Source organism: Electrophorus electricus, chromosome 4 (genome assembly GCF_013358815.1).
Source record: "Electrophorus electricus isolate fEleEle1 chromosome 4, fEleEle1.pri, whole genome shotgun sequence".
Taxonomy (NCBI): Eukaryota; Metazoa; Chordata; class Actinopteri; order Gymnotiformes; family Gymnotidae; genus Electrophorus; species Electrophorus electricus.
The window spans coordinates 12,196,736-12,214,970 of record NC_049538.1 but is presented as its reverse complement, the minus strand read 5'-3'; the positions used below and the strand labels follow the sequence as shown (position 1 = coordinate 12,214,970).

General features: G+C 43.2%; 1 protein-coding gene across 4 annotated transcripts in view; it reads right to left on the bottom strand.

Moving 5' to 3' along the window:
- Nucleotides 1-18,235, bottom strand: part of kcnab1a (potassium voltage-gated channel, shaker-related subfamily, beta member 1 a) — a 98,634-nt gene that overhangs the window by 7,238 nt on the left and 73,161 nt on the right. For all 4 annotated transcript variants that reach the window (XM_035525808.1, XM_035525809.1, XM_035525806.1 and 1 more), the window contains 6 exons: nucleotides 11,193-11,230; nucleotides 5,337-5,416; nucleotides 5,166-5,210; nucleotides 3,659-3,703; nucleotides 2,386-2,429; nucleotides 1,305-1,391 (listed from right to left, as the gene is read on the bottom strand). In XM_035525808.1, coding sequence (XP_035381701.1) covers nucleotides 1,305-1,391; nucleotides 2,386-2,429; nucleotides 3,659-3,703; nucleotides 5,166-5,210; nucleotides 5,337-5,416; nucleotides 11,193-11,230 — 339 coding nt within the window. The remainder of the gene's footprint in view (nucleotides 1-1,304; nucleotides 1,392-2,385; nucleotides 2,430-3,658; nucleotides 3,704-5,165; nucleotides 5,211-5,336; nucleotides 5,417-11,192; nucleotides 11,231-18,235) is intronic.

Here is an 18,235-nt window from a genome sequence, read left to right as displayed (position 1 = left end):
AATTTATTTCTATGGCACTTTTTACAACAGCCGTCACAAAGAGAGGGCGACAGCAGCACGGGAAAACTCCATAGAGCAAGAGGAAGAAACCTTGAGAGGAACCAAGACTCAAAGAAGGGGAAAAGAAAAACAGTTGAGCTAGTGCCCGAGGAGCCTTCTTCAGAGGCTGGCAGGTCGGCGTTCAAGCATTCAGGAGCCTGCTTTATGTCCTGCACTTGGCCTGAAATGTGAGGGAAGGGAAGCATCTGGGGCGTTTGCAGGACGCTGCCGTATTCCAGGGGCCCGGGCAAATCACGGAGTCCCTTTGAAATGCTATAAGATGACACAAAAGAGCTGCCCTGTCCTCTGTGTGGGCGAACTGGCGTGTGTACAGTTGAACAAATGATGAAAAACGATGATGTAAAGAGAAAGGATGTGAGGTATCAGGTAAAGTGCTTAAGATGCTTCAAGCAGAAAAACAGAGTGGATAGGGGGAAAGAGTGACAGAGAGAGAGAGAGAGAGAGAGAGAGAGAGAGAGAGAGTGAGGCATATCATGTCAGATAGTTCATTTAATTAAGCACTCTGAAGGGCAGAGTGGGTTGGCTGAGACAGCTGTGTAAAATATTCCCCTCTCTGTCCCTGTCTCACCTGAGGCATACAACCCAGATCTCATTACAGGCTACACCAAAACTGATCTGTCATTGCCATCTTCTCGTGCTTACTAACTCTCTCTCTCTCTCTCTCTCTCTCTCTCTCTCTCTCTCTCTCTTACCATCTCCTCTTCCTCTCTCTCCCCAGATCCACCATCCTGTGCCTTGGACAAACGTAACAATTCAAAGCTCGTTACAGTTGCAGTTTCCTGCAGCCACAGCGGTCAAAACGGCGTACCAGCAGAGCGGCTGGCGGGCACGGCATTGCTGGGCTTCGCAAGCAGCGACTCGGTGACAGACCTCTTGCAAGAGAGCAGGGGAGGGGTCAAGCCAGAAATGAGCCATTTCGGTGACTGCACCCCAGGGACTGGTCTTTACAAAGCGACCGTGTTACCATGACTACCCCTGTTCACCACAAGTACAACAGGGTCTCAGAAACAGAATAGTAGGCTACCTACTTCTGCTGCCCCCCTCCCCCTCCCCCAAATTGCTGAAATTGTACCCAGTCATAATTGTAAGTCGCTTTGGATAAAAGCGTCAGCTAAATGCTGCAAATGTAAATTATTTTAATATTTGTGTGCTTGGTCTTGGTCTCTTCAGAAAACTGTAAAAAAAAAAAAAGGCTATTATAAATCATCGTGAGTTCAATCACACTCTTCCTCAGGTCTCCTTACCCTCCATTGGTGTGTTGCTATCTGGCCGGTTGGCGAAGACCACGTCTACATATTCCAGCTGTAGCCTCTGGAGGGAGCCCTTGAGTCCTATAAAGAAGGGGAGATTTGTTTGAACAAATAGGAACGCTGCTGCTGCTGAGACTCAATCAATCTGGACAGCTAGTAGTAACTAGTCAGTATTACCTAAATGTGAATGATTACCTCAGGCTTCCAGTTTGTTTGTTTTTGTGTGTTTGTGTGTGAGACAACAGTGCCGGCTGTTGGATTTTCATGTGTAGAAGGAGGTAGAGGTTGTTAACATTAACGTATAGGTTTAGGATAATACAAAACACGACGAACTTGCTTCTCTAAGTTATATAGGTTCTACCTCGCTGACTGGGAAGCAGAGAACGTCCTCCAAAATAGGTAATGTTGCTAATGTGGCTAACAGTAACAATAACAATGGCCAGGGGTACCAGTTAGTATGTCGCTATTAGCGCAAGTATCTGAATTATTTTGCTTATTAGCGCTAACGTTTTTCCTGGGCGAACGCTTTTGCGTTCACAGTAGGTGCTCTGTGGGCCCTCCATTAGTGCCCTGCTGGAGGTCCCTTGGCCCTTGGTCATTAGCCCTAACTGCCTGACCTCCCTGAGGAGTTAGCCCTTTTTTTTTTTTTTTTTTTTTTTTTTTTTTTTTTTTTTTTTTTTTTTTTTTTTTTTTTTTTTGTGTGTGTGTGTGTGTGTGCGCGCGCGCTTTGTTTTCTGTGCTTTTGTTCTGACTTTGGATGTTCCCATACAGTTTGCATGCTTTTGTGTGTTTGAATGACTTGCTGTTTGTTTGTTTGTTTGTTTTTTTGTTTTTTTGTGTGGGTGTGTGTGTGGGTGGGTGATAGTTCTGTCTGAGAGGCCAGTGTAATTTTACCAATCATTTCCCTGCCTACTGCAAAGCACTGAACACAAGTGCACCAGCTGTGATCCCTGCCAAATCGTGTGTGTGTGTGTGTGTGTGTGTGTGTGTGTGTGTGTGTGTGTGTGTGTGTGTGTGTGTGTGTGTGCACGCGTGTATATGTGTGTGGCTGTGTGCGTGCGTACACATTCTTTACCTTCTATTATATGTTTCCTAGAAAGGCCTCTCTCAGTCTCTGCTCTGTGGACACAATCAAACATGTATGAACACAATAAGCCTGAAGCAAATTCATTCAGCTTCAACATCAGCACACTGGCCTGCTTATCTGCACGCACGCGCACACACACTTATGTGTCTGTCTTCCTGCATGCGCGCGTATGTGTCCATCTGTCTGTCCTTCGTGACTCCTCCCCTTAGATCGAAGATCATTTGCTCATTTCCCATTCCCCACATCCCAACACCACAGCTGCATACTAACACCCCGACTGCCATTCATCAGAGGATCCTGAAGGAAATTAAGAAAGAAATTCCTTTGCTTCAACCTTATCATGCCCAGCTGAGCCTTTCTATATGGAGTATGCAGGCGACTATCTTCAACCCTCTGTACCAGTAGAGAAAATGTAGGTTCATCACTGGGGGCGGGATCTTGGGGACGGACCATGACAATGACTGACACTTGGCCCATTCCGCCCACTCCCTCTGCGGTCTCTCTATCTGTCCATGTGGCAGGAATGAAGTCATCTAGAAATAAAGCTGGAATTTTAGCTAAGGGCTGAGATGAAGGTGCGTATCTACACAGGGTTAGATATCTACAGAATTATAAAGATGCTACTGATGTCACGGTGAGTTGGGTTCCATTAGAGAGCAGTGGGGGTAGTTGGTGGAAATGGACTCGCTGCTCCCCACCCCAGTCTGTGACTGCAGTGTTGTGTGTGACTCGCCGTCTGATTAGTGAGAGTCTTTAAGGGGTTTGTGGAGGTTAACTTTTATGGAAGTTTAGTACTGAGACTGCTTTCAGTTTGCACAACCTTTCTATTCTCCACTATGAAGAATCCAGAAGTTACACTGCACTTGACAAAGACTCCAGTGTTTCAGTGCCCTACATCACACTGTGCTTGACAAAGCCAGGATATTACTCTTTTCATGTTATGAATCATTTCAGATTCACATTGCATTTTTTTTTTCTCACTTTGTCTTCTACTGTTGACACATTTTTGTGTCTGTGGGCAAGAGCCACTAAAAAAATTATGAAATGTAAACGTTTTCCTTGGTGCCAGTGACACCAGTCTGGCTTGCACTGATTACGGCTTCACACGTTTCAGAAATAAAATGGTGGTTCGTGGCATAAGAGTTTCACTCCAACACTTCAGAGTTGGGTAAACACACACTTGGAAAAGCATTTCTCCATTGCAGTGTCAGACAGGAGTGAGTTTCCTCTATGAGGTTAGTAAGACTAGGACTCCACTTACTTCCCCCCCCAGTAGAGCTTTGTGGTGATCACTAGACTGGATCTCCTAGGAGAGAGAGAGAGAAAATGAAGGAATGTGCATGTTGTATATTCTAAACAGTTCCACAATCTAAAAGTCATATAAGTTACTAAATGGCAATTACACGTTGCATTACTGCTCCTCCTCCACACTGCCTGGCCTGGAAGTGAACTGATCAGTGTAATGCTTTCTCTTCCATTTAAAGAGGATCATTGTTTTATGATGCTTTTTGGGAACGGTGCCAGAGAAATAAAGAACACTCATTCAGAACTTGTAAACACTCGGAACTTGTCCCAACATTTTGGAAAGTGGGAATCAGTCATTTAATCATCACATATTAGATGAAACATTATTTTGCAGGTGTTAAACCTTGAACCTGTTGACTTGGTTAGGAGTGGAATGTGCGGTGCAGGTGGTGGTGGCATGACTGTGGCAGCCGATGTGAAATGGCAGCGGGCAGTAGCCCATACTCAGAGCTCCAGTACTCTGACGTGATGGGCACAATCTCACACTCTGGCAGAGGTGGAAACTAGAGCGGCTGTTTCAGTTTACGCAAAAGCGATCAGAACACATTCAAATCAGGAAAGCGAGGGTTGTAGCACGGAGAGGTGCATGTTTCAGCACACGCACACACGCTCTTCACATTCTGGCAGATGGCGGCTGTGGGGTAATTGATTCTGGGTGACTCAGTGACAATGCCTTAGCAGCACAACTTCCTCTGGGAGGCAAAAGTGCAGCCAGCTGTAGCTTCATGACCACAGGAAACACTTTCAGAGAGAGAGAGAGAGAGAGAGAGAGAGGGAGGTGTGTGTGTGCGCGCGTGTGCGTGTGCAAGAGAGTCTGTACTCCTGGCACAGTGGAATGTATGGTTTCAGTGCCCTTGGTGACTGACATTTAGAAGTTCAGCCCAAATGCTAAAGGCCAACACTAGTATAAGAGAACTGTCATGTAGGTTTAATTCTAACATTATAATCACCGGTGCCACGCAAAATTTCTCTTAAACATTTTAATATGTAATTTGATACAGCACAGGTACACACTCAGATCAGAACAGAGAGAGACATGGATTGGAGATGAGATCAGATCAGAAAAGAGAGAGACTAGGGTGGAGATGAGAGCATGAAGTAAGGAACACGTAGAAAACAAGCTCTCTTCAAAAGTCGCTCAGTGACTTGGTTTGCTGCAGGTGCTGCTCTGTCGCTATGGTAACAGTTTTGCTAGGGTCTGGGTACATCATGGTGCAGATCAGCTAAAACATCGAACATGGACCTTATGAAGGGCTGAACCACTCATCGCCATAGTAACCCTGGCCTGTTTGATACAGAGAGGAGAGCTGTTTCCCCACAGAGCAGAGGACCAGAGGGACATAGCAGACAACCATACAAAATCATCATCTGATCCTCAGGGTTGATTAGTTTGAAATGACTGTTATAATTCTTGCATACTACACAAACACATGGTCAGGAATAAACAAACCCTCATACTGTACCTCCAGCACTTTTTCTTGATGATATTTCCTAGAATAATTTCAGCTCTGAGAGAAACAGAAAGAGGAGAAAATTAAATCCATTCTTAACCTGCATAATGAGGAGGAGGCTTTAGTCCAGGCTTAATGTGTGTGTGTGTGTGTGTGTGTGTGTGAGAGAAAATGAATGCTCACCTGCCTGCAGCATACACCTCCGCTGTGTCAAACAGGTTGACTCCATTCTCATAGGCAATGGTCATAAGCTGCTCTGCCACCTTGGACACACACACAGAAAGAAGACATGCAGAAGTGAAATATAAGGAAGTGAAGTGGCAAACTAATCATGTCACAATGTTTTTCAAGATTTATTTTGGTCAACCTTTTTAATATGTTCTAAATATTTCATAATTATGCTCAAAAGCTATTTTTCAGCAGGTGCCATCTTTATGAATCTGAGACTTCCAAGATTCCAGCCCAAAGACCGAACCCCCGAGATGTCCGAGAGGTCCGAGGTTTCCAGACTATTTTCACGGACCAGCTGTTCTGCATCAACCGCTCCTCTGTCATACTCAGACTCTGTCAGGCGGAGGTGTTTTCAAGTGTGTTGAGGCCTGAGATTAAGTGTCGGTAGTTCCTCCTTTTCAAAAGAAGCTGAAAGGTCAGCACTACCTCCTCACTCACTAGGGAAGTCTATTTGTGTGTGTGTGTGTGTGTGTGTGTGTGTGTGTGTGTGTGTGTGTGCTCATTTGGCTATTTACAAAAAATTAAATCTTGGAGCCAGTTTTCAACAAACAGCAAACTAACCTGATTCCCCTCTCTGAGCTTGAAGAACTTTTGCCTGGAATTCCAAAATATTTTTTCTTCACCATCCATGGTAGCCAAAATCTCAGCCACGTAATATCACATTAAATTGGCACAGACAAGCAGAGAGAGAGATGGAGATAGAAAGAGAGTGAGATTAAGAGACAGGGGCACAAGAACATTAGTTCTTTAAATTAATGGGACAATCTCAGGCTGAGCCAGAAGACACCCAGGGTATTAAAAGTATTGCATTGATCTGTGCCGGGCTTGAACTTCCCTGGGCATTTAAACCCAGAGCCCCTGATCTCCCTCTCTGTTTAATGCAAGAAAAAAAACGAGATCGTCGTCCTCGCTTGTCAGCCAGATGTCGGTTCTCAGCGAAGAAGTACTCAGTTAAGCAAAGGTGACCCCTGTTAGCCATAATGAAGCGCTGAGAAGGGGTTTGAGAGCAGCCACAGCAAAGGCGCAGACCAAACCAAAACCAAATGTCGTCGTGAACCCGTGGCTTTGGCAGTGGAGTTGTTCAGCAGCTCAGCGGCGCGCATCACTGATCAGTAATCAGTTTCAGTGTTTGTGCATAATTCCGCACAGGTGGGACTTTAAGATAGGTGGACGCTCTCGCTTTGTAGCTTCAAAAGTATGTGCCCTGCTGGTGAAGGCGGGAGCGGGAGATCAACCTGAGCAGCAGACCATGTCCGCTGACCAGTAAAGCCAGAATTTCACACGCAGTCAACCTCAATTACTGTGACAGAGCTGACAGCTTAGCATGCTTACACACACACACACACACACACACACACACACACACTAATCAGCCTGCGAGCTGTAGCATCCCAGCTGCTGTTATGCACACACTCAGGATGACAGCTGCGACACAAACCACGCCAACACTGCGTGTGTAACTATGCCAGCACAGAATGACAAGTTATCCTGTGTCTCCCCATGTTGGACGTGTGTGTGTGTGTGTGTGTGCACGCACATGTCAAAATATCTTTGCTAACACCTGATGGGGGGGGGGGGCAGGATCCTGCTGACCAAGAAGAGTGAGAGCTTTGACCTCGAGGTCGTGACCTCCGCGACCCTTGTGAGGAGATAAATAATCACGCTAGCGGCCATGTGGCCATTTGCCCACTAAGATGAATAAGCAGTGGTGTGAATAAAGAACCGCATTGGAGCTGTTTCTGGGAACATGCTTATCCTCTGGGGACAGACGAGGCTCCTTAATACACACCACGAGTTCAGACTAGGGCTGAGAATGCGTCACGCTTCTTTTAAACAGGGTTGGCGTTATAAAGGTTACTAAGGGAGAGGTCTGCTAGAGACCGTGGAAAGTACAGAAGTGCTGTGGTGTGCCTGAGCTCAAGCTCATCAGGTCTCATCAGGGAGACAGACCTCTGGCAGGTTAGGCCTTGGTTGTTTCTTTCTGTCTCTGTTTCCTTGTCTCTAACCTAATCCTACCAGATTTGTAAGATTTGTATTGTATTCAAACCCCAGGGCACTAAGATTACAAGCAGCACACAAATCATAAAAACTGTTTGTCATTTTTCCCTAGCTACCCTTTCTGTTTTTGGATTGTTTGTTTACTTTTGTGAACTACATCAAAACCCCAACGACTGGACTGTTTATCTTTTCATTTCTCCCACAGGCAAGGTTAGTCTTTTACAGGCCTAACTCAAGCCCTGTCTGTTGCTGGCACCACTGAGCACCCAGCGTATATGTGTGTAAGTCTCTCCGTCCTTACATTTTACCGTGGGACAGGAGATTCTCCTGCACTCTCCAGATACTCGCTTGTCTTGGCGCATGTGTTTGCGGTTGGCCTATTGAGAGTCTGAGCTTAACTTGGCTGTTTGTGAGGTAGCTAGCCTGATGTTTTATGGGGAATTCGTAATGCGTCCTGGCCGTTTGGTCTCCGACAGGCTCACACCGCTCATGCTTCGGTTGCTGTGGATCATCTACACTGGTGGCCTCTCTGTGGTACCTCATTCCCCCATGGGTTCCTCGTACCCCTCAGCAGACCTTCCCAAAGGTAACTCATTGTCTTTCCGTCTACCTGCTGGAGTTTACAAACGTCGTGTCGACTTGTGCTTTGCTCACCAGCCCCCTGATACACATCAAGGCTCACATCTCAGTTTCTCCGTGTCTTTTGCTGTTTGCCTGCCTGTTTTTTTCTTAGTTTTTTGGGTTTTGTTGTGTGTCTTGGTTCTGTTTCGTTTTCGGACCCTGCTGGCTCTTCGAGCATGGACCGTTATAACAATTGCTACTCTGAGTTTTGCCCTCAGTAAACATGGCTCCTCTCAGTGCTGGCATCCTTCCTCTTACCTCTTACCTCTTACCCAAAGTACAGCCCCCATTGTGGAGATGGTTTAGCCACTGGGTTTACACAGTTGTTTTAAATGCAGATTTATACCCTTTGGTATCTACTCTACTTTGAGGTGCAGCCTTTAAAGTTACCAGCCCTGTTCTGTGTACATTGGTGTACAGACCTAAAACTGAGTGTAATTTCATTCAAGACTTTTCTGACCTTTTATCATGGACTCTCAGTCTGATAAACTGTTGATTCTAAGGGATTTTAATGTCATATCTGCTGCCCAGAAAATCCTTCGGTAAATGTGATTTCATGCCTTGTGGATTCTTTAATCACATTCAATCAGTATCGGGTCCAACACATCAGAAAGGTCACACATTAGACCTTGTGTTGACATCTGGTTTCTCTGTCTCTAGCCTTGAAATGAATAACACCGGTGTCCCTTTTCACTCTTTCTCAGTCCCGATCCCTTAGGCAATCTATATACCAAGTTTTCAAGCTCGCTCGTTTAACTGGTACCTCCGATGCCCTCTCCTCCTGCACTGGCCATGAGTTGGTCACTATTTATTTATCTTGCTGTGCCATTCTGGACTGTGAAGCTCTTTTAAAACTGAGGCCTTCACTGTTGCTAATCCATGGATGATTGACTCCACCCGGGCTCTTAGATGAACTCACAGAAAGGCAAAAGGGAAAAAAAGATCAACTCCAGGTCTCATCCTTACCAAGAGATTGTGTATGGCTTAATTACGACTCTCTTAAGACAGCAATATTATGCTAACCTAATAATAATAAACAAATAAAAACACCCACAGCCCTAAAATACTGTTCAACACTATCAACTCTATTTTAAATATTGCTGCATTTAGTACATCTGCTTCCACTACTGGAACCTGTGAGAAGTTTCCAAATGTCTGTATCAACAAAACTGACAGCATAAGATGTGACCTCTTATCCCCAGACCCTCAGAGACACATAATCCAGCCAGCTACCTCCTGCAGTTTCAACTAGTATCGTCCTCTCACGTGTCTCAGGTGGTCTCACACATGAATCCCACCCATTGTCTCTTAGTCCCTATACGTCACACCTTTTCAAAGACATTTTTGACAGAATATGCACCTTATTTTGGCCACAATGAATAGCTCTTTAACAAATGTAGCCATCTCTTCCAGCTTTAAACATGCAATTGTGCAACCCCTACTAAAGAAACATACCATTGATGCCAATGACCATAGAAACTATATGCCCATATCCAAGCATTATTTATTTCTAAGATTTTGGAAAAAAAATGGTCTTCTTCCAAGTCTTAGTTGAATACATCTAACATCTCTGACGTAGGTTCGGAGAGGTCTGCATTGTGCTGAATCTGCACTGTTGAAGGCACATAATGGCATCAATCTCTCTGTTGATGCTGGTTCCTGTGTTATTTTAGTCTTGCTTGAGCTCAGTGCAGTATTTGATATAATCGATAGAATTTGGACAGCAGGGCCCAAAATATAAATGGTTTACTTCCTACCTGAGTGACAGAACCTTGTCAGTCAGAACAGAAAACTGTTCTATATCCCTGGCTCCCATCAAATGTGGCATGCCACAAGGTTCAATTTTAGAGCCTCTTTTATTCTCATTATTCATGCTTCCCCGTCTCTATCTTTAAGAAATATAATGTTCTGTGCCACTGTTATGTGGATGACACACACAATTTTATCTACCAGTGATACCTGACAGTGCTTCCTCAATGAAGAACCTCTTTAACTGTCTACATGACATCAAGTTCTGCATGGTGAGAAATTTCTTTAAACTAAATTAAAATAAAACTGAAATAATTATATTTGGCCCTCCTAGCACTGTCAAGTGGCAAAAGCAACATGCTTGAGTTCCTGTCTGAAAATTCACACAGTGTGGTTAAAAATCTTGGTATCATTTTGGACACTTAACAAACAAGTAATTAGTGTGTGGAAGCGCAGTTTTATTAGCCAAATAAGTCATTTTTATCTGAGGAGGGCTGAGAAACAATTATTCATGCGTTTATTACTTGTCTATTGGACTACTGTAACTCCCTGTATTGGGAATTGGTGAACATGCAGCTTCTAGAGACTTCTACCAGGAACATAGAACAAAACAAAGACAACAAATAACTCTTGTTCTGGAGCACTTCCATTGGTTTCCAGTGAAATACAGAAGTGCCTTAAAAATGGTACCTTTTTGTTTTAAAATCCCTCAAGGTATTAGTGCCTCAGTATATCATAGATTGGCATATTCCATATGCTGCACCTGCGTCGCTTAGGTCACCCTCTTGCCAATTCCTCTCAGCGCCCACTCATGCCTCAAAGCCGAAGGTGACTGGGCTTTCTGTCGTTGTCCCCAGGCTCTGGAATAGAATTCAGTCCCCCAAGCCCTGTGGCCCACCATTTAAATCGATTTAAATCGTTTTTACACACACACCCTTTTTTTCTTGTTTTTTTAGTTCAGTCTAAAGGTCTAGAGGTTTCCTATGATTTTTTTTTTGTCAAGTCCACTCTTACTACACTTTTAATTTGTTGGTTTTATTTAGATTTTCATTAGTTTTATTGCTTTTATGTATTGTTGCTTTTAATAATCAATCTTAATTGGTTATGTTTTTGTTTTATATTTTGCGTTTCTTGTGTTTTTATTTTTCTAATGTATGTCTTTTTTAAACTCTTTATTCTTTTTCTTGTACTTGTACTTTCCTTGACTGGGATTCTATGAACTCCAGTCACTTTAAAATGTGCTATACAAATAAAGGTGACTTGACCTGACTTTGCAAAAGTATAAGCAGTTTTTACCAAACTGACAGGAAACACGAGAACCAGAGAGAACCAGGATTCCCTCCCTTGGTAAGTTTAGTTCCCCTAAACCTCCCCTGTGGCATGTAGTCAGGGACAGTATGTGGGGTGAATTCAAAGAGACAAAAAGATGCTCTATCCTACCTCATCAGAAATCTGACCTCCAAATGTCACCCAGGTTCCTAGAGAAAAGGGAGGAAACATTACAACAAGTTCCACATACATCTTGCATCCATTTAAAGGAACCGGGTATCCAACAAATTCTGTTTACACATTTCTACCGGATGTGTGTCTGGATTGCAGTATCTGGATAACAAATGAGCCTTTCTCCCCCATCCATTCACACCTGGGCTTTTTTTTATCTGCTCAGCACTGTGACAGGTATAAGACCTGCAGGTGTAGGACATTAAGTCAATCAGCCAACTAAACGGAACTAAACCAAAAACAAGGCAGGTGTGAGTTATCAAGAGATCTTTTTTTTTTCCAGCCAATATTTACTTTGCTGTGTAAAGGAGTAATGTTTGACAGGTGCACAATTGCTGCTGTCCGCAAGCAACAGAAAAGTGTTTGCTGCAGGGGAGCAGCCGTGAGCGCTACTACAGAGAATAAGTCACGCGAGGTGGAGACGGAGTTTGCTGGGTTTTTCTGATGAGGCTGCTATCCTGGGCGCTTTTCCAGCGATTTCTTTCTTGTCATAGTGAACACACTGTCTAGACTGCCTTTACAACTGCCGATCACAGTGTGAGCCAGACTACCTCTACAACAGGCTTCTGCTGCAGACACACACCAGGAAGGTTCCGGAAGCCAGCGGTAAATGCAGACACAAAATGCTTTGGGAGCTTATCTAAAAATACACAAACACAAATAAAAAGATGAATCCGTGACAATATCAATACAAAACATCAGACATAACTAGAAAACAGGAAATGACTGGGAACTAGTCCAGGAACTACACTAGGAATTAGACTAGGAACTGACTAGAAATGAGACTAGGCTGTAGCCCAGGAACTAGACTAGACATTAGACAGCCCATCAGAAGGCTTAAAACACATTTGCAATGCTCCACCAAGTCTGAGGAAAAGATCCTGTCTGGAGAGCAGGGCAGAGCATAAGCAGGTAAGCAGGTGTAGCATGTGTACCCTGGTTTTAATTATGTTCTGATCTCATTACATATGTTTAGCACATGTTTTCCACAGTGACATGAGATCCAGATCCAGACTGCATTCCAATGCAAAATCTAAACCTGGCTCAAAGTCTTTCTAGACTTTTACATTTTTCTTGTATGATTTAATAAGCATGAAAGCTGCATAAATAATTCCAACCTCAGGCACTTTAGTTTCAGAATGCAACAGCAGGTCATGGTACAGGTTCACCTTTCCTGAATTAACTGAAGGTTTCAGAAGTTTGAAAACTTTCAGTTTTCCTCAGCATCTGTAAACGGATGGAAATGATTCACTTTTGACAGGGCCGTATGTTTGCTTGCCTGTGCCATTTAATCCTAGTTTCTCCTCACTGTTTATGTGCAGCATTTCTCATGACCATGGGGACCACTTCCTATGAGTGGCCAAACAGAGACTCTTCCCTTAAAAAAGGCCCTTTGAACACTGCATAGAAACACATTTGTGCCGAATATTCTGCCATTTTGATGAATAATGTTTTAACTGGTTTGCAAACAGATTAGGTAACAGGAGGGGATAACAGATGATAACATTGTCTTGCAGATGGGGAAGGAGAGACGCTAAAAACTAGCGCTTCAGACCGCTGTCAATTTTCCCAGCATGCCCTGCAGGAGAGCATGCCCGGTGGAGACACGGGAGCGGTTTCTCAACAACGCAGGCCCATCTGACGTTAAACCTGCGCCGGGTCCCGGGCTAGACACCGACGTGGCTTGGAAACACCGCTAGCTGCTCGTGTAGAGCCCGGAGCTGGAATGACATGCCTGTACCGGAGCGGTTGTAACTGTGTGTGGGGAGAGTGCTCTGAAGCTCCTTGCACCGTGATCCCGCCAGGACGCAGCTCCCAGCAGCTGTGATGTGGCTAAACTCAGTCTACATCATAACCTGAAGCTTGAGAACTGCTGGATTCAGCAGACAGGTATTTTCGTGGCCTCTTCAATGCCTCTGTTGATGAATTTTGGACAGTCAGTCAAGAGTCTACGATCTTTCTTAATCTAAATGAGAACACCTTTGCCTGCTAAGCATTAGGATCAAAGGTGGCTGCATCCAGTTATTGGTCTTTTTATCCTACAGAGCATCAAAATTATGCTCTCATCATCACAGCTTCAGCAGTTCGGCACATCCATCACCAGGATGTGGACTTTGTCCCCGCTGCTCTGAAACTAGAAGCTGCTTGAAATCGTGGCGGGTTTGATAATTAGGTGAGTGGGCACCATGTTCCACTCCTGCCACTCTCCATGGGCAGGGGTGAGAAGAACAGCTACAAGCGCAATGTTCTTGATGTAACAGCCCCAGTTTCCTCTGTGGCAATTACACAGAGGAAACAGCTCGCTGGGGTGAGGTCATTTAAACAGAGCGAGGAAGAGGAGAGTTGACGAAGAACAGAGGGGAAGTGCAGGTGCTGCGCTGAGGACAAAAGCATGAATACTTCAGACACACACACACACACACACACACAAGCATGCACACATGGTGAATAACACAATAACTTGGGCTACTGGTCAGGTGCATGCTGCGTAAGTCAAACAGGACACATCTGAGCAGGAGAGACCCCAGCTTGTGCCTACACAATAGACGGCACACACTGAAGCTCTAGATTGTTCTATTAATAAACATTCTGTTTCCGTAGAAAGGAGACCCTTGCACACAACACAAACACACAACAGTTACACACACAGCATAAGAAAACGGGTCAGAGAACTAGAATATTCTATTTACCAGCATTCTTATTGAAAAGAACAAACCATTTACTATCAGCGTAATTCTTTTAAAAAAAACCTTATTGCATAAGCAGAGATGGAATGAAAGACTTTCCACAGGGGACTAAAAAAAAACCAAAACACTGTACAAATGACTAGATGTCCAAACTAATGACAGCAAGGGAAAGAGGACAGGAGAAAGTATGGTACTGCCTGTTCTCTCTCTCTCTCTCACTCTCACACACACACACACAAACAAAACTTCAGTTTCAGAAATGCTAGAGTGGTTTGAAAATTAAAGTATTTATGAAGGAGAAAGTGCATCTCTGTCTTAACGTCTCTCAATCTGACCTGTCATGATTTTCTCTGCGCAGCATCTCTGGTAAAAAGAGAAATGGGACCAACACGTGACCGTCTTAAAGATTTTGAGCAAATTATTTTCTTTTGCTGTTTTGTTGTATTGTCCTGTTGCATTGTCCAGAAAAGAAGTTGTGTGATAGTGTTGATCAGTGAGTGCTCTCTGCAGAGTTTAATTCGTGGTCTTAGAGTTTGCAGGGAGCTGGTTTTGACATGCATTCTGAAATTTAGTGCTGTATTTTTGGGGAAAAATAAAAATCTCATTAAAGGTATTTCTGACTGTATTTCGGGGGAAAAGTCTTTAACTCCCCAACTATGGAGATATCAGCAAAATGGCAAGAAGAGAGCAAAAAAGGGTTTGGGTGTGATACGACGATGACACTGTCTCCATCACTCTAGATCTTTCAGTCAAAGTGAAAGAAGATCGATGTGTCTATAACGAACACAGTATCTTGCCTGTGTGTGTGAAATGTCTTCCAAGTTTGGGAAAATGCTCTCATTTACTTCTGGGAATGTAGATACATCTTGAGATCCAGGTGATTCATAGCTCAGGACATTGAGATATCAACAAAACATCAAAAGAGATTATTTCCATTGGTGCTTCCCTCCAAAACAGTCTCGTTACCCTGGTTACATTGTAACCCTACTAACTCTTGTAACCCTACATTGATTACATCATACCCTCTCGACAAATGATTACTCCTGGCTGGGAAACATATTCTTAATAACTGGCTAAGAGAGATTCCCCTGTCTGTTACTCAGATGTATAATTAAATATTTAAGATGCCTCCTCACGAAGGATTTGCTCCTTACTAAAAGACCATTATTCCTGTACATCCAGATGGTACGTAACTTACACAAACAGATCTAATGAAACGAAGTGGGTCATATGTTTGTTTATTTATTCATCTATTTATTTATGCATTCATTCTATCTCCTTTCTCAAGCATGGTTTTGTTTGGGGATTTTTATTTATTTATTTATTTATTTATTTATTTTTTTTTTGGGGGGGGGGGGGGGGATATACATGTTTGCTTTTGTCCATATTGTATGTGAACTGCTTTTCTGTTGTATCATCTTCTAGAAACCAATAAACTGTTGTTGGCAACATCGTTTGGAGGTTACGATGTTAGGCAAGTACTGACTGCACAGCTCCGGAAGGTGCACTTAACATATTTAACTTTTTTAAGCTTGTAAATGACATATTTCTGGCTCAGTTCAGGTCACGTGGCTGTTTCGATTTCTCACTCTCACGCACACGCAATCACTTCTTGCTTGAGTCTTCAGTCCGATTTAGGCCTCGGTGAAGGAGTTTCTGCAGCTTTGAACTCCTACCTTACTTCACCCAACCAGCTCACATATACAGCATATACAACAGAGTGTGAGAGAGAAAGACAGTGAAAGAACAAGGATCAGAGAGGGAGAGATCTGAGGAGTGGAGGGGCGAATCACATGTGGGGTCACATAGGGTCCTTGGCTATTTTCCTCTCTTCCATTTGCGTGCCATCAGTATCCAGCCATAACGAGGGTCCGACCTGCTAATGCACTCCATGGTGTCAGTTTAATTAAGCCAACTGTAACCCCTCCATGAAAGTCCAATCCAATCCACTCCCATCTAGCAAAGCGGGGCAGTGCTTCTTCTGGGGTTTGCTTATCCCTGCCATCGCTGCATGCATTTTGGAAGCCCATAAAAATACATCAGAGCAGAGAAAGAAGAAGCACATGGGATGAGTCTGTGTAACCTTTGGTTACATGCTCCAGCCACTCACTGACAAACCCTTTTTAAAGAGTCTTACAACTCTTTACTATTGGTGAAGTGCCTTCTCCGGGTTCCAGGTTCACTCAAGGTGGAGTGTTTGATGTTTCCATGCAAAATGCATTCAGCGACTACTCAAAAGTTCTCAAAGCTCTTACTCAAATTCAAAGACCAAGAGAACATAACGTTCCCTCTATGCACCTGCGTTCATTTAAAAACTTTAATTTAAGTTCAAAAGCAAACATAAGCATTTTCTTCATTTATGCAATTAAAACTTAAATCTCTGTTTCAGTGCAAATGGCCATTTCACAATGGATTTCACAATTGATGATCTGTAGATGAAGAACTGCCCAGGTGATTTCCATCAAGTGTCAGTAAAATGCCAACATGATTTAGACTCTAATTAGATTTAGACTCTAATAATAAGACTCTAAGAATTCCACTGTGTGAGGAAGGTACACTGAATATAGAAGTGAGAGTAAATATAGGAGGAAAATTAGGTGTGACTGTCTACAGGAAACTACAGAAGCTCTAGTGCACTATTGTGAAGGCTGATCCCAGAACTGTAAGCTGTGGTTCTGCAGCACAAAAACAAAAAGTGTGTGTGATGGATAAACTCAAAACAGCTACTTGCAGGGAGCTCAGGGGATGGTGGGATGGAGAGTGCCACGCTGAAGGTCTTTACACTCTCCAGCCTGCTGAAGAGATTGTGTGCGTGTGTGCGTATCGTTAAAGATATCATGAATATTTACAGCAGTTTAGGCTTGGGGAAATTTAAGACATGATTATGTTAAGATTAAGGTCAACTTGTCCAGAATATTAAAACAGACAGTGATGCAAAACAGTGGCACTTGTTTCAAGGGTTATGACTAGTAATGATTATGCAGTATGAATATTAACATATCCGTGCATGTGAACATCAATCCTGCTTATGATTATTTATGTTTATGCAGTATGAATATTAACATATCTGTGCATATAAACATCAACCCTGCTTATGATTAGTTATGTTTATGTATTATGAATATTAACATATCTGTACATGTGAACACTAACCCTTCTTATGACTAGTTATGATTATGCGGCATGAATATTAACGGAATATATCCGTGCATGTTACTGATTAGTCATGTACGCCAACACAAATGACTAAATTGAAAATTATTTGTACATTTGGCTGTTTCCATGTCTGATTTGGAAGGTGACTGTAAAACTGTAGCTAGATAACGTGCTGGCGGCAAAGATGAGCTTCTCAATCTCATATTAAAGCAAATGTTAGACTGAAACAAACTCAATGAAATGCCATCAGTGCAGCACCAAGTTGCCTCCTGAAGTAGCCATGAGGCTATGTAGCCATGAGGTAGTGTGTGTGGCAGTCAGTCAGTCACACTCAGCTGCAGGGCCCTGGAACCCAGCCAACTGCCTCCCACTCTTCTCTGGGTCAGAGGCATCTACCTGGGCAGGTGTGTGTGTGTGTGTGTGTGTGTGTGTGTGTGCATGTGCATGTGTATTCTAATGTGGGGATAGTTGTTGGCAGGGGTGTGTGTGGGGATGGATCTATCTATATGTAACTATGGCTTTTATGTACATGTTAAAGATCTGTGTGAGTATATGTTTGTGTTTTGGGGTCTGATGATAATACCAGTATTTTATGCAGTCTTTGGATGGATGTATGGGAGTATAGTTATATAAGTGATGGGAGTATGGTTATATAAGTGTATGGCTATGTAAGTGATGGGAGTATGGTTATATAAGTAATGGGAGTATGGTTATATAACTAAGGGGAGTATGGTTATATAAGTGATGGGAGTATAGTTATATAACTGAGGGGAATATGATTATATAAGTGATGGGAGTATAGTTATATAACTGAGGGGAGTATAGTTATATAAGTGATGGGAGTATAGTTATATAACTGAGGGGAGTATGGTTATATAAGTAATGGGAGTATAGTTATATAACTGAGGGGAGTATAGTTATATAAGTGATGGGAGTATGTGTCATGCCACCCCTGTCCCAAGCTCACTACAGTTCCCAACCCGCTGTTCGTCACCCAGGTAACAACACCGGCCAATCACAGACAGTTCGTCAGATCATAATCACTGGATTATTAACATCATCTGTTCTTTTATTCCAAGTGTATTTAAGCCTGCCTACTCCTTCTTACCATTGTGAAGTATTGCCTCTAGTTTCACTGTA